Genomic DNA, 20,670 nt, shown 5'->3' on the forward strand with positions numbered 1-20,670 from the left:
AGGTTCTAGTAACCATGGTAAAGGCTTGATGCCTTACCGTAACTGGCATCGCCTTTGTCCAATGAAGCACAGGATTTATGGGCTCACTGTGGAGTTGGAACTGAGTGAGCTAAATAACTTCAGGAAGCTCGAGGAATCAGGTTTCATTACTTTTTATTTTGTTGTTGTTTTTTTTCCAAGACAGAGTTTCTCTATTTAGTAGTCTTGGCTGTCCTAAAATTCGTTCTGTAGACCAGGCTGGCCTCGAACTCACAGATCTGCCAATCTCTGCCTTCTAAGTGCTGGGACTAAAGGTGTGTGCCACCACTGCCAGGCTCATTACTTTTTTTTCTTTTTTTTTCGAGACAGGGTTTCTCTGTGTAGCCCTGGCTGTCCTGGAACTCCCTCTGTAGACCAGGCTAGCCTTGAACTCAGAAATCCACCTGCCTCTGTCTTCCAAGTGCTGGGATTAATGGCGTGCACCACCACTGCCCAGCATTTTTTTTTTCATTAATTTTCATTTTATTCACTCTGTAGACCAGGCTGGCTTGAACTAAGAGATCCACCTGCCTCTGCCTCCCGAGTACTGGATTAAAGGTATGAGTCACCGCTGCTGGCCTCCAGCCTCATTAAAAAAAAAAAAAAATCACGCTTTTATCCTTTGAAAACTTTAATTAGTGCAATGTATTTAATCACCTGCATCCACCCCACCTTCCTCCAACTCCCCCAGATGCCCTCCAATTTGTCTCCTTCCTAACTGCATGGGCTCCTTTCCCCACACAGTGAGTCCAGCTAGTGCTACCTATTTGCACATGGGTGTGGGGTCATCCTCTGGGGCATGGGCACCCAAAAGAGAGTGACTCTCCCTCAGCAGCCATCAGCCTCCAAGGATGGGGTCTGAGAGCCCTGTCCTGTCCTCGCTGGACTGTTGACTGGCCTGACCTGGTGCAGGTAAGCACAGCCATGGGGAGCTGATGTGCACAACAGCCAGGCCTCGTTCCCCATCTACCAGCACCTCCCAAGCCCCTCCCCTTTTGAGACAGGGTCTTACTATGTCCTGGAACTCATGATGTAGACCAGACTGGGCCTCAAACTCAGAGATCTGCCTGCCTCTGCCTCCAGGACAGCTAGGGCTGTTACACAGTGAAAATAGTATCTCCAAAAAAAAAAAAAAAAGTTTCCTTTGCGGTCAGTGAGATGGCTCGGTTGAGTAAAGGTGTCTGACACTAAGTCTGATGACCTCATGCTCAGTCTTTGTTCCTGTGGTAGGAAGAACATTCTGAAGTTGTCCTCTGACCTCTAGCCTTACACTGAGGCATGTGAAAGCCATGTGGCATGCACAAGCACATGTATATACATTAAAAAATAATTCCCTGGAGAGGGGAAGCCAAGGAGGACTGGGGGGAGGAGAAACTTCAGTTGGGATGTATATGAGAGAAAAAAACTCAAAAAGAAACAGAGACATAAATAAAAAATGGGAACATTTTTATTATAATTTTTTTTTCCTTTTTGGTTTTTCAAGACAGGGTTTCTCTTTATAGCCTTGGCTGTCCTGGAACTCACTCTGTAGACCAGGCTGGCCTCGAACTCAAAAGATCCGCCTGCCTCTGCCTCCCAAGTGCTGGGATTAAAGGCGTGTGCCACCACCACCCTATAATTTTTTTTTTGAGACAGGATCTCTCTGTGTAGTCCTGGCTCTTGTTAGGAATCCCAGGTAAACATCCTGTTCAGGTTGAAAAGCTGGAGCCTTGAACTTAGGAAATTTCCACGTGGTGCTGGTGGAACTTTCCACAGGGTACAGGCAGTTTTGGTTCTCCATGAGGACATCCTAGGATACTGTGTGTGCGGCTTCTAAACTATTTAGTCTTTATGCACCGTGCCTCAGGGCATTTCAGGTCATCAGAGGATAACTAGAATCAATTCTCTCCTTTGATCTACGATGGGGGGAGGGTGTCCCCTCCCCACCACTGAATTCACATCAGAGTCTGCAGCAGCCTCTCCTACCTGCTAAGCCATCTCGAGGGGCCCCTCATCCACACAGACACATGTCCCAGAGGGCTTCTGGTGTAAAAATCATAGCCTCAAATCTTCAAGATCGGCTGCCAATCCCCAGGCCAGTGGGTGGATACAGTGTGCTCTTGGTAAACAAAGATATTGGTAAACAGCAGATCTGTAATTCGGGATTTTGTGAACATCAGTACTGAGTTCAACGCAGCGACAGAGGCCTGGGGACAAAGACACCCTGGAGTAGACAGGAGGCCGAGGCGGACATCAGTCCCAGCTTGCTTTTTACAGCCTCACAAAGTGGACTTGGAGCTGAGTCCAGGGCGCAAATTTATCTCTGGATCTCCTCCTGATAATCATTCCCCAGGCAGAGTACAAATTATCTCCTGATCTCCTTCGCTAGATAACCTTTCCCTACTGGGTGGGTTTCCTAGAACTACTGACCTGACCGGCAAGGGCGCTTGCATAGCCTTAGGGACCTGACTGGATGTCTGGAAGATGAGCCGGGAGAGCTTATCACATTCACTGACAAGAGGAAAGAATGCAAAAGAAAAAAGGCCCCGTGACCTAAAGGATAAACCATCAGCAGCGTTCGCGAGCGTTGGCGGGGTGGCGCGCGCCTTTAATCCCAGGGCTCAGGCAAAACCCGCCGCATTCCTGAGTTCCAGGGCTGCCATAAATAGTTAATTAATAAATAAATAGAAAGGACATAAGATCCCTCTACCAGGGCAGCCATAAATAAATAGACAAATAAATATTAAAGAGAGAAAAAGACCCCTCTACCCTCCAAACCCAACTAACCAAAACACTTCGTATCCTTTGGACGTGGAAGCATGAAATCAGTAACGTTAATTTTATTCCTTCCAGTTGATTGTCGGCAGTGAAACCGAGGAAAGGCTGCTACAAACCGGCTGAACCCAGGAGCCTTTTAGCAGCTTTAACGTTTCCGCACAGGGCAGGGCCACTCACAGTCCTTGTTTTCTCTCGGTTTTCTGAGACAGTCTCGTGTATTTTCCCTGCCACTAGCTCCGTAAGCCCGGTATTATAAAGGTGCCTCCATCACGAACGTCCTCGGAATAGATCCAGCGGAGCTCAACGAGATTCAATCAACAGCCGCAGGCGTAGGCGACCTTAGCACAGTTCTCGCGCGGAGAGACGAGACTTTTAAAGGATGACGTCGTGGTCCCGCCCACCGGGGGGATAGGATAATATGACCGACGCCTGAGTCCCGGCTTCCAGTTGGTTCCTAGCCGCGGACTGGCTGCTGAATTTTCTACAGGGTGTCGCAGGGATCATTCCGGAAGTAGGCGCTCGAATCTTCGTCTTCCTGGGCGGAAGTGTGTCACAACCTGGTGGTCGACCCTTTGGAGGAAGTTCGTCACGTCGCAGTTGTCTGGGCACGGCGGATGTGTGTCGCCGCTTAGGTGACGCTGGGAAGTGCTTGCAGCCCCCGCCGCTGCCTCTTGGTTGAAGCACTATGGAGGGAGAGAGGAAGAACAACAACAAACGGTGGTATTTTACTCGAGAGCAGCTGGAAAACAGCCCATCGCGTCGTTTCGGCGTGGACTCAGATAAAGAACTATCTTATCGCCAGCAGGCGGCCAATCTACTCCAGGACATGGGACAACGTCTTAACGTGTATCCTTGCGGCCTAGGCCATCTGCCTCCGAGCGCGTCCGGCCACGCTTCGGCGTCCAGGCCGGCGACGCTGGCGGAGCAGCGGTGGGTAAGGTGGTGGCAGGAGCTGGGCGTCTAGTGGGGAGAGCCCACAATGGCGCTGGCCGAGCCACTGTTCGCGGGAGGGAAGTGAGGCGGAGTCAATTTCCCGCTCGATCACCGGTGCCACCGGCCGGGCTGCGGATTCGTGCCTCTCCTGTCTTTTGTGTTTTCGCTGCTGCTTCCCAACCCTTGTTCCCTGAATTCTGCCCTGTTTTGGTGGCTTTTGAGAGTCTCCTTTCTGCCGTGAGCTAAGACTCCATCTAAGACGTTTCACTATCGACTCTGCCTCCCAAAGTGTATAAAAAGGGTTTCGGGAAATTCTGCACCCAAACGACTTAAAAAGTCTAGTATTAGTGCCCCAGTTTTGGTTCCAGGCCCATTTCTCTCACTAGCTGGCTAACTTGTCAAATTCTCGTTTAAAAAAAAAAAGTTCCAATGTCCATCACAACGCTGGATATTTAAACGTTCTAGTAGCTGTTTCATAGAATTTAAGAGGAAGGGAAGATGTCAACTTAGGTTTGTGGGGCGGGGTATGCGTGTTAATATGCTTAAAGTAGTTTTCAGACTATTAAGTCTTTCTCAGGCACTAGTAATAGTTTGTTACTGTTTATTCATTTGTTTTCAAAATTTAGAGACGTGGTTTAGTGATTTTTTTTTACCCCTCCCCCAGTTGAAAATACAGTCTTTATAGCAAAACTAATAGTTTTAAAGTTCTTTCCATTGTCCATATATATATTCATTTAATTGCAGCTTTCATTTATGTAGCATTTATTTAAGAGTGATTCTGAGGCCTAGACCTAATGTCCTGTGCCTTTGATCCAAGCTTTGGAGAAGTAGAGGCAGGCCAGAACTTTCTAGTAAGACCCTGTCTTTAAAAAAAAAAATGTGCAGAGTTTAGGTCTATGGTGCTTAAGTCTGAAGGTTATATACTGTTCCAAATGGGTTTCCTCTTTATTGCCAGTTGTTTTCTACCTTTTAAATTTGTGTTTAGCTTGTTGTTACCGTATTGTCACCTTTATGCAGACTGTTGCTGAGGTTGGTGGGAATAAGTAAGTACTCTATGTTTTTGGGGAGTTTGGAATGGTACCCGTACAAATGAAAGACTGGATTAGAGGAAGGCAGGGGGTTTATTTTCAATGGATGTCCATCAAGTCATTTCAAAGATTTTCTACTTCAGAGGCCATGTAATATATCCTGAGGAGGTCAGAGCTAAGTAGGGTGTGGTGATGCATATCTTTTTTTTTTTTTTTTTTTTTTTTGGTTTTTCAAGACAGGGTTTTTCTGTGTAGCCCTGGCTGTCCTGGAACTCACTCTGTAGACCAGGCTGGCCTCAAACTCAGAAATCTGCCTGCTTCTGCATCCCAAGTGCTGGGACTAAAGGTGTACCCCACCACTGCCCGGCTTGGTGGTGCATATCTTTAATCCTGTTGCTCAGGATGGGGAGGTGAGCAGATCTCTAATTCTGGTCTACAGAGCAAATTCCAAGAGCCTAGTAAGGGAGGGCCTGGTAAACGTCCTTAACAAGTTATCCTTGTGGGGCTAGAGAGACAGCTCAGCAGTTTAAAGCACTTAGTGTTCAGGTAGTACCTACATGGCAGCCCACAGTTGTCTATAACTGCAGTTCTAGGGTAATCTCATGCCCTCTTCTGACCTCTGGTGCACATACACACAATCAGGCGAGTAAATGCTGATACACTTTAAAAGAACCTGTTTTAAAGTTACTCTTGGTCAGGCAAGGTGGCCCAACAGGTAAAGGCGAGTATCGTCCAGTTTGATAACCTTATCTATCCCTGGGACTCAGGGTGGAAAGATGCCTGCCTCCTGCAAACTGCCCTCTGACCGCCACACTCTTGCTATGGCATGTACCTCCCGCCCAAGTTATCCTGAGCTAAAGGGGTCATCTGCAGAAAGCAAGTGACAAACAGGAAGTCTAAGAGCGGATGTAGCTTTGTATTGCATATTGATTTACACCTTGCTACTTGTTTTGTTTATTGAGTCAATAAGTTCATATTAAGTACCTGTTAGAGCACATGTCAGTTACCAGTTAATTTAGTTAGTGAAGGAAAACGAGTCTGCTGTTGGGTTGGAAGAGTTAAGTTTTACTCTCCTGTGGGATCATCTCTTGTGCTTGGCCATTTGTTACTTTGGGAAGATTATATTGTCTGTTCTTGAACCTTAACTCAGGACTTCAGCTCACAACTGACTATCAATACTGCTATAGTATACATGCACCGATTCTACATGATTCAGTCTTTTACACAGTTTCATCGATACGTAAGTATAATTTTCTATGGTGAAATCTCTTTGGGTTTGAGTCTGGCTGCCTATTTTATGATTGGTTGTTGTTATTGAACTATGACTTTAATTTTAGAATTTAGGGCTAGTCGTTTTAAGGTTAGGAAAAAAGCATGATCTAAGTAGAGCTTTCAGAGTGGTTATGGTCATAAGAAGACAAATATAAGTTAGATTTTGCGCCGGGCGGTGGTGGCACACGCCTTTAATCTCAGCACTTGGGAGGCAGAGACAGGCGGATTTCTGAGTTCGAGGCCAGCTTGGACTACAGAGTGAGTTCCAGGACAGCCAGGGCTATACAGAGAAACCCTGTCTCGAAAAAAAAAATAGATTTTGCAACATTCTTAAAAGTCTTTGAGAAAACATGTTTCATATTTAAGATTAAAAACGATTTGATTTTATTTGTGTGTGTTTGGGTTAGTGAGTGCTAAGTGTGTGAGTGCCCACAGAGGCTAGATGAGGTCGTTGACTTCCCTGGAGCTGTCGATACCAGTGGCTGGGAACTACCTAGGTGGGTACTGGGAACCAAACTACTGAGCCAACGCCAGCCCAGATAAGACTTGTCTTGTTTTGATGCTATAAGGAGAAACTTTGAGGCTACATATAATTCCTGTAATGTAAGGAATTTGCAGAGTCAGACTTGGGGCAATAGGAAATTCTTGGTAAAATCTATGGTTAAGTATTCCTAACTTTGGGTGATTAGTCCTTTTGACTTTTTTTTTTTTTTTTTGCCCTTAGTTCCCTTAGTTTCAACTATCCTTTATTGAGGCTATTTGATAGCAGTGAAACAGAAGTAAATAATGAAGAATGGAACTAAAGAGGAATTCCTTAGTTGTCTTAGTAATTTTGAGGGTTTTCTACATTCAACTTCTCCCCTTCTCTTTTTATTCTTTTCCTCATTCTCCTTTTCTTAACTATGCTGTAATGGCTGGACTTGAACTATCTAGTTCTGGCTGCCTTGAATTTCCAAGAACTGGCATCATGAGTAGGAGGCATATACTCTCTTTTATTATAATAAAGACTTAAAGTCTTTTCTTTTTTTTTGTTTTTGTTTTTCGAGACGGGGTTTCTCTGTGCAGCCCTGGCTGTCTTGGAACTCTGTGGACCAGGCTGGCCTTGAACTCAGAAATCCGCCTGCCTCTGCCTCCCAAGTGCTGGGATTAAAGGCGTGCGCCACCGATGCCCGGCAAGACTTAGTCTTAAATCAAGTTGTTCAGTGTGCATTTAATTAAGTGTTAGTATATATTTCCTTGTTTAATGACATGCTTTCTTATTGCCTTTGTGTTAGTCTTGGTTAAGACAGACTTCTGTTTATTTCCAAAGTACTTGCAGTAAGCTTGTTGAATTAATGACCTGGTGATAATTTCATTACAGAGACATTCTTTTGGATATCATATCCTTTGTTTTTATTTGTCTGTTGTTCTGAGACGGCCCCACTATGCAGCCCTGGCTGGCCTGGAACTCAGTGATTCACCTGCCTTTGTCTTCTGAGTACTGACATTAAAAAGGCAAACACTACCATAACTGGCGTCCTAACTAGGTAGTTGATCTTCTTTAGAGTTATTTTTTGGTATATCCTGGAATCAGCACTCCCTCTTTATATAACAGTAATTTTTATAAGTTGAATTTAGCTGTGATCAATTAAAATTAGATTTAAGAGGACTTAAAACACGATGGCATTGGTGTTAAGCTTGTTGAGCCTGCTCCTGTGGATTTGTGTGTGAGTGCAGTTCACACTTGGTGTGGTGTACATCTGTAAGTCAGAGGACATGTTTGATTCTCTTCCTCCATGGGTCAGGTTGTGAAATTTGGGCAGTTGTGCGTCAGGCACTTTTGCCTGCTGAACCATCTTGCTGGACACCTTAGGAATTTTGATGTATTACAAATATAATGAATTTGCATAGTAAAAATTAAAGCTAGAGAAACAGATGCATTGAAAGCTCCCCTATGCCTGTAGAGGTAATCACTAATCAATATTTGACATGCAGTTTCCCAGGCGTGTTTCTGTATATGAACTAGTATGATCGTGCCTCACCCTATCCCTATTGTACAGCTTTCTGGAACATTCTCTTTATGCTGTTTCTCGTAATTTAGGTGGCTGGAAGGTGACAGGACATGGTAGTACACACCTGTAATTTCAAATCTTGAGGGCCAAGGCAGGAGGAGCTAAAGAGTTTGAGGCTAGCAGATCTTGTCATGGACAAACAGAACCATGTTGAGGGCTAGGAGATGTATCAGTTGGTCAAATGCTTGTCATTCAAGCATGACCGCTTGAGTTTGATCTTCTCAAATTCTGTAAAAGAAGTCTGGGGGGGGGGGAGAGGCAGGTGTACATGCTCATAGATAGAAATAAATAGAAAAAGAATTTAATTTTTTATTTATTTATTTATTTTAATGTAGGGGTGCTCTGTCTGCTTGTGTACCTGCTTGCAAGAAGAGGGGATCAGATCCCTTTATGTGGTCTTGAGCCACCATGTGGTTGTTGGGAATTGAACTCAAGACCTATGGAAGAGCAGCCAGTGCTCTTAACTGCTGAGCCATCTCTCCAGCCTGGAAAAAGAATTTTTTGAAAAATATTGGCATAATGGCACATAGGTGTAATTGCATCACTGGGGAGGAGGAGATGGGACTCTTCTGGCTTACTAGCCAGCGCTCGGCGAAGTTCTTGAGTCCAGGCTAAGGGAGAGAGCATGTTTAAAAAAGAAAATATGGAGAGAGATTGGAACACATTGCTGTCCTCACACAAACACGCTGAAAATAACTCGTATGTATGGACGATTTTCCTGACTACATGTTTGTGCCCTGTGTGCTTCTTGGTGTCAGAGGAGATCAGAGCTGGGCATCATATGCCTTGGGACTAGAGTTCCAAGTGGTTGTGAGCTGCCATGCTAGGAGTCAAACCTGTGTCCTCTGGGAGATCAGCTAGTGAGTGCTCTTAACTACAGAATTATCTCTCTATCTCCAGAATGGTTTAAGAAGGGTCTCAAGGACTTGGGGGTGTGGTTCTGTTTGCATGCTTTGCATGTGTGAAGCCCTAAGCTGGGTTCTCTACACTGGACAAAGGAAAAAAGGAAGTGGCTCTATAGTATTCACATCATTACCATAGTTCAACTAGTTCTCTGTTGGTGGATATTCTGTTTGATTCTGATGTGTTGTAAAAATATTTCTTGGGGCCTGGTGGTGGTGATGCACGCCTTTCATCCCAGCTCTTGGGAAAAAAAATCTCTGAGTTTGATAACAGCCAGGGATACACAGAGAAACTCTGGTGGGGTGGGGAGGGGATGTATATCTATATATATTTAAAAAATTCTCCTCCCGTAGTCTTATATGTGCATAGATCAGTTAAACATTTTCATATAAGTGCCAAGGGTGTGCATAAGTATTTGCTGTCAGTTTGCCCTGCTGAAAGCATTTATCAGTGTATTGGTTCCAGTAGTGTAAGGTGTCCTCCCACTCTTTGTTCCCAGTAGTGTCAGATCCTCCCACTGTTTCTGTGCACTTGAATTAAGGACTCAACAGCTGAATTTCCAGAAGTGCTGTTTCAAGTCTTTTCAAGTGAGGAAATATAGACTTTTCACTAAATTACTTCTGATGTTTTTGTGTTTATGTCGTATTTTATACATTTAAAAAGTCTTGGGGCTATGTGTATGACATACAGTGTGTATTTAGCATGCTAGAGGTTTTAGGTTCAATCCATAACACCAAAAGAAAAAAGGACCCGTATTTTAATAGCAACAGATTTGGATATATTTTACCTTCATTAAGTTGATTTAAAAAAAAAAATTTAGGCCAGCCATGGTGCCTTTAATTCCAGCATCCAGGAGGTAGAGGCAGATGGATCTCTACGAGTTCCAGGCCAGCCTGGTCTACAAAGTGAGGCAGGGTGTTATACAGAGAAATCCTGTCTCTTTTTTTTTTTTGTTTGTTTGTTTGTTTTTTTCTAGACAAGGTTTCTCTGTGTAGCCCTGGCTGTCCTGGAACTCACTCTGTAGACCAAGCTGGCCTCAAACTCAGAAATCCGCCTGTCTCTGCCTCCCAAGTGCTGGGATTAAAGGCGTGCGCCACCACTGCCTGGCAAAATCCTGTCTCAAAACAAAGCAAAAACAAAAACGTGAAGTGTAGTTATTAAAAGTATGTATACTGTGGTCAGACATGTCTAGATTTGGAAGTTTGCTGATTTGCTTACTAGCTGTGTGGCCTATACATGTGACCATATGCCTCAGACTTCTATCTCTGTTCAGTAATGATAATGTCTGTTTCCAGAGGAGTTTATGGTATTTAAATTAATTTTCAGATGTCCTGTCCAAAACAAGCAGTTGATAAATATTAGCTGTGCTTGCTTGGTTTTTGTTATTTTAATGAAGAAAATGTATAGTCTAAACTGGTATAAAAATACCTCTTAGAATTAGTTGCAGGTGCCTATAATCTTATTTTAGGGAGGCTGAGGCAGAGGGTGCCAGTTTGAGGCTAGCATTGTGTGACATAGGGGAACCTTGTCTTTTAAATAAAAAGATTCTGGTCTAGTAATAGTGGGAAGGGTGCTTGCTGCCAAGCTGACAACCTGAATTCAATCCCTGGAGAGGTAGTGGCGGACTGACTGGGTCAAACCTAGGGCAAGCACTCTGCCAATTGATACACTTCCAGTGCCTTCCTTTCTTAATCTGTTCATCTAGAACAGATTGACATCTAGACTGGTTCCAATTTAGCTTTTAAGAATAGTGGAAGAAAAGAGAAGGTTGTGCAAATATCTTTGCAGCATGCCAGACTAGAAAATTATGATTTAGGTAACAGTAAGGATTACGATGTTTTAGTTTTTATTATTATGGTTAGTTAGTCTTTGAGAACTTTACTTGTAAATTGGCTTGAATTATTTTTCTTCCCTAAATATTTTCTATCTTTTGACTTTGATATTTTGTTTTTTTGTTGTGTAGTATGTGTGTCCTCACCCCCCACCCCCACTCCAGGCGTTCTCTGTATAGCCTTGACTGTCCTGGAACTCACTATGCAGACTAGGCTGGCCTGAACTCAGAGCCTGCCTGTGCCTCCTCAGTACTGGGATTAAAGGTGTGTGACATCACTGTCAGGTTTTTTGTTTCTGTTTTTGTAGTCTTGTGTAGCCCAGGCTGACCTTGAATTCACTATGTGAATGAGGATGACTGAATTTACGGATCTAGTGCTGGGACTATAGGGTACACCACTATGTTGGCCTGCTTTCTCCCCCCTCTCCCACACCCAAACACACACATTTTTCTTACATGGCATTGGGTGTAGAACCAGTACTTTGTGAATGGAAGGGTAAGTACCAAATGAGGCCACATTCCTACTACCTGTAATTCTTTTTTTAAAAGATTGGTTTATAAGTTAAAAAAAGTTTTTATTTTTTTTTAATCCATTAATATTTTAATTTGATTGCCTCCTCAGTTTTTATTTTTTTATTTTTATTTTTTTCCCCTTCCCTTCTTCCTCTTGCTCCGTCCCTGCTCACTCTGGCCTGGCCCTGCTAGTTTTTATTTTTAAGACAAGATCTCACTATGTAGTTTCTGGGACTCACCATGTAGACCAGGCTGACTTTTGAACTCAGAAATCTAAAAGAGTGCTGGGATTGCAGGTGTGGGCTGCCACACCCAACTAAAACATTTTTATTTAGTATGTGTGTTGTATACATTTGTGTGTTTTCCTGTGTGTAGGGGGCAGAGACTAGAGGGTGGACATCAAGTCTTGTATTGGTATCTATTTTTTTGAAATAAGGTCTCTCACTGAATGTGGAGCCTGGTCTTTTGGCTAGACTGGGTGGCCACTGAGCCGCAAGTATCCACCTATTTCTATACCGTAACTCTGGTATTTTAGATGTGCTGTTGTACTTGGGTTTTATGTATGCTGGAGTTTTAGACATAGGTCACCACTTCATCTACTGGGCTCCCAAATTTATTCTTAAAAATTCTACAATTCTCCCCCACCCCCATATTCACAAAATTAGGCAGCCGTCAGCAGTGTTTGTTTCAGACCATTTGTATTAATTGTTTCTTTTTAGCAGTCCTTTCAGTGGGAAGCAGCTAAGGTCTGCAGCCTTCTCACATGAATGCCTGAGGGCTTGTGAGGAGTGGGGTTGTGATTCGACAGGTGGCAGAAAGTATTAATAAGAGGTACGAGGATGTGGCAGAGAGTTGATTTAACATTTAGCTCTTCTTTAGATTGATTACCATTTAGAAATAACAGTATGATCTTTTTTTTTTTTCTTCTATGAAGTCTATGGCTCCAGCAGCCTTGTTTCTAGCAGCAAAAGTAGAAGAACAACCAAAAAAATTGGAACATGTCATCAAGGTAGCACACACTTGCCTGCATCCACAGGAGTCCCTTCCTGACACGAGAAGTGAGGTAAGTGATTATGCACGCTTGTGAAAATCAGAACTTCATTTTGTAACTTTGAATCTGGGCTGTTAAACTTTTCAGTTTAATTTTTGTTTCTTTTTTTTTTTTTTCCTGAGATGGGATGATGGGATTTCTCTGTATAGCCATGGCTGTAGACCAGGTTGGACTTTAACTCACATAAATTCTTCCACTGTGTACCACCACTGCCCTGCCAGTGTTTACCCTTTTAAAAAAAAAAAAAAAAAGATTTATTTTGTGTATGTGAGTACACTGTCAATGTCTTCAGACACACCAGAAGAGGGCATCAGATCCCATTACAGATGGTTGTGAGCCACCATGTGGTTGCTGGGAATTGAACTCAGGACCTGCAGAAGAGCAGGCAGTGCTCTTATCCACTGAGCCATCTCTCCAGCCCCGCCAGTGTTTAATTTTGAAAATTAAAAACACATGTATCAATTTTATCTAAGTTTGTCTTAAAATTGAAAGCTGCATAAGATCAAAGAGGAATTAATGACCTGAGTAAGTTTTTTTCCAGCCTCTATCTCTCTATATCCAAAATATTTTCTTGTTCTCTCCTGTTTGAAAATGAGCAGATAGTAGTCCATCATAAACACACACACTGATCTCTAACCACCCTGTCAGGAAGCAGACAAAAGGTCAGCTTTTTTGGTTTTGATTTGTTTTGAAGACAGGGTCTCTAAGTAACCCTGACTGTCCTGGAACTCATTCTGTAGACTAGTCCAACCTTGAACTCAAAGGGATCTGACTGCCTTTGCCTCTGGAGTGCTAGGATTAAAAGTGTGCACCACCACCGCCTGGCTGTTTCCAGCCTTTCCTTGATTGGTATAAGCGTTCTTTTTGTTGGTTATTTTCCTTCCTTCCTTCCTTCCCTCCTTCCCTCCCTCCCACCCTCTCTCCCTTCCTATTTTTCTTTCTCTCTTTTTTCCTTTTTTTGTTTGTATTATTTGTTTGTGTAGAGTCAGGGTTTCTGTGTGTAGCTCTGGCTTTCCTGGAACTCACTTTATACTAGCCTAGCTTTGAACTAAGAGACTGTCTGGATTGCCTCTATTTCCCGAGTGCTGGGATTAAAGGTGTGTACCATCACACATGACTTCTTGATGTTATAAGCATTTTTTGTTGTTGTTTTTCAAGACAGGGTTTCTCAATGTAGCCCTGGTTGTCCTAGAACTAGCTCTATAGAATAGACTGAGCTTGACCACCTGCTTCTGCATCCCGACTGTGGGGATCCAAGGCCTGTGCTACCTGGCTACACTATAAGCTTTCTTTAAAGGTAGTTTTGTTGTGGAGGTTTTTGTTTTGTTTTGTTTTGTTTTTTAATGAGAAAGGGTCATTTTCAGTCTGAAAATGAAACAAATGCCTAGAAATAAGTGTGTTCATTTTTACATTTTAGCCAAAAGACCGAAAAGCATTATGGTCATTATTAGAGTTCATACTGTTTTATTTTTTCAAGTCATCGGTAAAACTCTTAAAAATCATTTCAGATTAGAGTTCATCTCTTTTCCTGTGGTAAGAATACTGTTGAATGCAGTTCCATAGATACTCTGGACCTTCATCCTGTGTGTATATACATTTCTTTGATTTTCACTTGTGCTTCCTTGGGGTGTGTGTGTGTGTGTGTGTGTGTTGGTGATGTTAGGTGTTGAATCTAGGACCTCAGAAAATGCTAGGCAAACATTCTATTGAAAAGCCTCTTCCCCAGGCTGGCTTGGTTGTGCGTGCCTTTAACCCTAGCACTTAGGAAACAGAGGGAGGCGGGTCTCTGTGAGGGTCAGCTTGATCTATATAGTGACTCTGAGAGCAGCCAGGGCTACATAGAGACAGCCTGTGGCTGTAAGAAAGAAAAAAGAAAACACACCCATAGTCCTTGACAAAAACAAGGAAGGATAGCTCCTGGTTTCCTTCATTTATTTAAAAAAAAAAGATTGTATATTAAATTAAATATTTATATGTGTCTGTGTGAGTGTAGGTGTCCATGGAGGCGGGAGGTCTTGGATGCCCCTGAAGCTGGAGGTGGAAGCGGAAGTGAGGTGATGAGTGGGAGCCCTGGGTTGAAGAGCACTGTATGCTCTTAACTACAGAGCCAGCTCTCCAGTTCTGCCTTTAGAAGTCAGTGATTGGAGATGTGGAGAATTCTAACACCCATAATTGAGGAAAAGTTAAAGATTTGTTACTAGCTTATTTAAGTCTTTTGTGGGTGTAAGAATCATGGTTTATGAAGAAGATATATGGAATTTTATATATGTTTTTATTTTATTTCTGTATTGTTCTAATTTTAGTATGTGCTACAGAAGCAAGCATTGGTTCCACTTTATCACTGATGAAAAACAACCTAAGGGAAGAAGAGATTCCTTTTGGTTCATAGTTTCTAAGATTTCAGCCTATGGTTACTTAGCTATATTACTTTTGGTCCCATGGCTATGAGGCAGAGCATCATGGCCAGGAAGGAGCAGGTGGGGAGAGCAAAGTGCTCATCTGGTGGGAGAGCAACAGCATTGAGCCAGGGACGAGATGCACTCTTTGAAGGGTGTGCTTCTGTGACCCACTTCCAAGACCCAACCTTCTGGTTTCCTTCACCTCCCAAACAGTGCCATCAGATTACAACTGCATCTGGATTACTCCATTGATGAGGTCAGATTGCTCATGATTCAGTCACTTCCTAAAGGCCTATCAGCTGAAAGCCACACCTTAACTTTTAAATATGTGGTGTGCCTCTGTGTGTGTTTGTGCTTGCGAGCCAGCCACAGCCAGCCAGCCAGCTATGTGTAGTGGCCAGAACAGAGTTTTGTGGCATAGGTTCTTTCCCCCTTTACCTGGGTTCCTGGGATCAGACTCAGGTGCCTAGTCTTACAACATCTTAACTGCTGAAACATCTCTTTAACCTGACACCTGGACCCTTTAACACATGAGACTGTGGGAGACATTTCATACTCGAACCATAACAACTTTTTCCCTCTGCAGAGCATAGTCACATAATTCCTTACTTTGAGCATTAAGCCCAAATGAAGTAGTAATAGGAAGATTTTTTCAGTATATGGAAAAAAAAGCTTGTGTATTGTATTTTTTTCCCCCCTTTTGTTTTTCGAGGCAGGGTTTCTCTGTAGACCAGGCTGGCCTCGAACTCACAAATCCACCTGCCTCTGCCTCCCAAGTGCTGGGATTAAAGGTGTACCCCACCACTGCCCGGCATAACAAATTCTCAATTCTCTCTTCGTGAAGCACTAGCTATTCTTAAAATATCCCAGAAGCGAGTCTTAAGAAGAAACAGCTTTGATGCAGTTGAAGAATCAAGCAGGTAGCTGGAACAGCAAGAATAGCACCTCAGCATTGCCGAGGATGAATCCTGTAAAGGCCTGTCGGTCCTCCTGGTTTTCCATTCCATACAAACCTTACAAGCAATACATAGTTCTATAAAGACATTTGTATGGAATGTACAGGGTGCACAAATCTGTCAAAGATGATTTTTCTACTCTTTGAGCAGATGAAAAACGTCTGTCTTTAGAAGTTAGTTTGGATTATATAGCAGATTGTCATATTAATTTTTATCTATGCCATTTAAAAAGAAAAATGGTTTGAAAAGTCTTGGAGTTTGTAGTCAACAAGGTCTATTGGCCATGCAAAGACATTTTGTGTCTCAGCCAGTCTCAGAGCTGTTCTCAAGTAACAGGATCAGCCCATATGTTACCTGTCCTGTGGATCTTGCCAATCTCTCTCTTTTTGTCTGTAGCCAAGAGCTTCAGGGGGTCATCTCTACCCAAATCTTCAATAATCTGGATGGAAAATACAAGTTTTTTTTTTTTTTTTCTGTTAAAAATGTAACATCAATCTCAATCTCTCTCTCTCTCTCTCTCTCTCTCTCTGTCTTCCTTCATTTTGGAATTAGGGCTTCTATCAGCTGATCTAATTCAGCAGTCCTTTCTAAAATCCAGTGTATTTTAACAGATGTGCTATTTGTCTCATTGGTTCTTTTTAAAAAATTGAAGGATCTTCAAAGATGGTTCTTAACCATTGGTTAAGAGCACTGACTGCTCTTTCAGAAGTCCTGAGTTCAATTCCCAGGAAGCCACATGGTGGCTCACCAACCATCTGTAATAGGACCTGAAGCCATCTTCTGATGTGTCTGAAGACAGCTACTGTGGTGTGTGTGTGGGGGGTGTGTGTGTGTGTGTGTGTGATTTTTGTTTTATTTTTTATTTTTGGTTTGGTTTTTCGAGACAGACTTTCTCTGTGTAGCCTTGGCTGTCTTGGAACTCACTCTGTAGACCAGGCTGGCCTTGAACTCAGAGATCCACCCGCCTCTGCCTCCCAAGTGCTGGGATTAAAGGCGTGCGCCACCACTGCCCAGCGCGCATTTTTTAAAAAAAAAAAATTTTTTTAAAAAATTAAGTCAACAAAGCACATTTTAAACTATCTTTCAGAGCTATCGTATCTTCTGTTCTTTGAGCATTTCCTTCAAAGTCCTGTTAGGTATTTTTATAATGGCTTGACTTCTAGGACTGTATGCTATCTCTACAATAAGTTTCATGTCACAGTGTCCATAAAATTGTTGTATTTTAATGGACATATATGTCTGAGCATCATAGTTTTAATCTGTAAAGGTATCTCCAAGACAGCTATCATCTCTAATGAATCTCAGAATCATCTCCCTCAGAACTCAAGGCAGAAGTCCATTAGAACTGAACATGTGTCAATTGCATGATGTATCAACATGTGTACCTATCTCAATTCTGCAAACTATAAAATGAAACACAATCTATTATGTGGCATTGTTTTAAGTTAGTATCAATAAGCAGAATCTGGAGTCTTAATTCAATATATTATATTTCTGTAGGTTGCCATTCTAATTTCTCAAGCCCCTGTGGAACCTTCCTGTCTGGAACTATTGTTTGTTTGTTTGTTTGTTTGTTTTGGGGTTTTTTTTTTGTTTTTTGAGACAGGGTTTCTCTGTGTAGCCCTGGCTGTCCTGGAACTCACTCTGTAGACCAGGCTGGCCTCGAACCCAGAAATCCGCCTGCCTCTGCCTCCTAAGTGCTGGGATTAAAGGCGTGCGCCACCACCGCCCGGCCAGTTTTCCTTCTTAATCTGAAACTTTTCCCAAAGGATTTTATTTTCTTATATTTAAATTACATATTTCCTTCTATGAGTTTTTTTTTTTTTAATATTTAGTTTTTGTTTAAGCTCAATACCTTATCAGTTTAGACTCTTGGGACTTTTTAGTTTATACCTTGTGGTTCGTAAACCTCACCCCAGCTGTTGAGTTAGCTCAAGGCTCATGGCTCAGCCTTTTCCCATCCCTGGCCAGGCCTCTCCAACCTGCTGTGCTTCGAGAGGATGTCTCCAGACATCCTCCAGTGGTCCCTGGCCCATGTGTCCTGCCATGCTTGTTTGGCTGGTGCCTCTTACTAGACACTGCGCTGGGGACTCTGTGGACCCAGATTAGGCTGCTGTTTTTTTCTGTGGACCTTGGCACTAGCTGTGCTCTCTGCAAAGCAGAGTGCTGACTTTCCAGTGCAGCATGTAGCTCTTGGAAGAACTGCAGCGTGTATGTCTCCTCTCAGCAGCTGCAGGGGTGCAAACCAAGCCTTCCTGGGAGTTGTGGTCTAGCTGGTTCCTAGCCCAGTGTTTTCAGGGTTGTGACTCTACCCAGTATACTCTTAACTGTAGAGCCATCTCTCAGGGGCCTCCATCCATACCTTTGATTGTTTTGTCTTTAAAATTACTTACACTTTTGTGGGATGTAACTTCTGTGTCTCTTCCTCCCCCCCCCCTTTTTAGGCCTACCTACAACAAGTTCAAGATCTGGTGATTTTAGAGAGCATAATTCTGCAGACCTTAGGTAAGTTAATTTTCCCTTAAAGCATGAAAAAACAGTTATAGAGTATAATGATTTCATGTTATTGTAAGACTGAGAGGAAAGCTTTTGAAGACTTTGGGAAGTGTCTGTTCCTGGGTAACGATGGCTGTGGGGCTCATTAAATGGAAACAGACCATTAACCTTGGTCTTTTCCACAGTGTTAGGTCCTTGCTGACCCTTGAAATAGCTATTAGTCAGGATTTTATTTTTAATTTTTCTCATTGTAAGGTTTATGATTTATCTGATAGTTTGCTAGTTGTTTTTTTTGGGGGGGGTGGTTTTTTGGTTGGTTTTGTTGATTTTTTTGTTTTGTTTTTTGTTTTTCAAGAGAGTTTATATGTGTAGCTTTGGCTGTCCTGGAGTCATTCTGTAGACCAGGCTAGCTTTGAACTCAGAGATTCCCTGCTTCTTCCCTTCTGAGTGCTGGGATTAAAGGCATGTGACACAACAGCCTGGCTAGTTAGGTAGTTTTTAACCTGATAAATAATGACAAAAAGGGTCGACTCAACTCTCCTATGAATCGTTATGCTCTGACAGTGTGAATAGTTAATAGCATTTGTTTGTGTATATGCCTCTCTCTTTTTCTATGTGTGTGTGTGTTTTGTTTGCTTGTTTTTATAATGGTTTTATCTTGTAGCCAGATTGGTTTTAAAACTCATAATCTGCCAGACCTCCTTAGTGTGCCGCTATCTATGCATGGCTGAGATTTTTATTTATATCCTCAAAGAAAATGTACTTATGTGAGGTTTTTGGTTTTTGTTGTTGTTGTTTCGAGACAGGGTTTCTCTATGTAGCCCTGGCTGTCCTGGATCTCACTCTGTAGACCAGGCTGGCGTCAAACTCAGAAATCCACCTGCCTCTGCCTCCCAAGTGCTGGAATTAAAGGTGTGCGCCACCACCGCCCGGCGTGAGTTTTTCAATATACTGACCTGTTGAGAAATTTGGTAATAACCTTTTGAGATAGGATAAAACAAGCAGTACACATTATAAAGGAGCTGCTGAAAAGGACCACAGTGAGCTTGAAGATTCTATAACCCAGCTCTCAGGTGCCAGAGGCAGAAGCAAGGTTGCCAGGAGTTGCAGCCAGCTGTTTATATTGGCATTTAGGAGCTGGAGGCAGGAGGATCTTAAATTCAGTAATTCTGAGAAACATAGTAAGTTTGAGGCCAGCCTGGGCTACATGAGACTGTTTCTTCCCATCCTTTACTTCCACAAATGAAAGAGACTAGTTAAGGTTTAGAAGCCGCCATTGTTTGTGTGACTACTTCTTTGAACCTTGTGCTGTATCCTTTTATTCCTAACAAGAATTAAAACATTCTTTTAGGTTTATTTCATTTTAAGTGTATGAGTGACTTACCTGCATGTTTATTTGTGCACCATGTGTATATCTGATGCCCAGAGAGATCAGAAGAAAGCGTCAGGTCCTTTGGAACTGGAGTTACAGTGAGTCACCATGTGGGTGCTGGAAGTCAAACTCAGCCCTCTGCAACACCTAGTCTAAACCAGGGAACCGCCTCTCTGGCCTTCATAAAAAGAGATTTTGTGTTCAGAGGTGGTCTTTAGATCTTACTTGTACCTTCTAGCTGTACCTTCTAGCTCTTTGGAGATGATAAGGGAGAGTGTGAAGGATTTTTTGAGTCACTTTGTCTCTGCACAGTTCTTTTGAAAGAGAAAAGTGAATGGGCCATTAATAATTTGGACAAAAGAGAGATAAATGTATTGAATATTTTTAGCTTTTTTCTTTCTTTCTTTTTGAAGGGTTTGAATTAACAATTGACCACCCCCACACACATGTGGTAAAGTGCACTCAGCTTGTTCGAGGTAAGTAACTGTTTCTGCTTGAATTGCTTAGTTATTTGGGGCTGTCCCTGCTCTGGACTCACAGCTGCTGCCTTGTCCCAGAATTGGACTGAATGACCTGCTTGGCTGGAGTCATACACTTACTTCTGACCTATTGGAAACTGGTTTTGGATCTTTTAATTGAACCAGACTGTGAGGTTAGCATTAGTTGTCATTTTGACAGAATCACTTGGAAGACAGGCCCCTGGGTTTGCCAGTGGAGGATTATGTTGTAATGTCGAGTGGGAAGAGGCGCCCATAGTGGATGGCCTCCTTCCCTGCTGGGGTCAGAGTGTGCAGTAGAGAAATGGAGCCGAGCAGCAGCCTGCAGACAGCGCTCCTGACTCTGTGCAGTGTGGCCGCTGCTTCACGTTCCTGCTCTTGTAGCTCCTCCACCATGGCAGATTGAACTGGGAGTTTTGTCTGAGTGTATGTCAAATAGGAAAAGGAACTTGTCTGGTAGGGTATTTGACAAAGTGTAAGGACAGATTTGGAAAAGTCACCAAGTCACATATAAGTAGCAGTTTTCAGAAAATCTTGAAAGTTGCTGGTGTCGGGCCAGCAAGTGGGTCGGTAGGTAACATCACTTAACTCAC

At 42.8% G+C, this 20,670-nt stretch overlaps 1 protein-coding gene across 1 annotated transcript in view; it reads left to right on the top strand.

Moving 5' to 3' along the window:
- The first annotated feature begins 3,352 nt into the window (after nt 1-3,352).
- Ccnt1 (cyclin T1) overlaps nt 3,353-20,670 on the top strand; it is a 29,188-nt gene continuing 11,870 nt past the window's right edge. Inside the window, exons 1-5 of the mRNA XM_028788306.1 lie at nt 3,353-3,621; nt 5,895-5,976; nt 12,241-12,369; nt 18,157-18,217; nt 19,994-20,056. Coding sequence (XP_028644139.1) covers nt 3,461-3,621; nt 5,895-5,976; nt 12,241-12,369; nt 18,157-18,217; nt 19,994-20,056 — 496 coding nt within the window. The 5' untranslated portion in view covers nt 3,353-3,460. The remainder of the gene's footprint in view (nt 3,622-5,894; nt 5,977-12,240; nt 12,370-18,156; nt 18,218-19,993; nt 20,057-20,670) is intronic.

The sequence above is a fragment of the Grammomys surdaster genome, unplaced genomic scaffold, assembly GCF_004785775.1.
Source record: "Grammomys surdaster isolate TR1022 unplaced genomic scaffold, NIH_TR_1.0 125742, whole genome shotgun sequence".
Lineage (NCBI taxonomy): Eukaryota > Metazoa > Chordata > Mammalia > Rodentia > Muridae > Grammomys > Grammomys surdaster.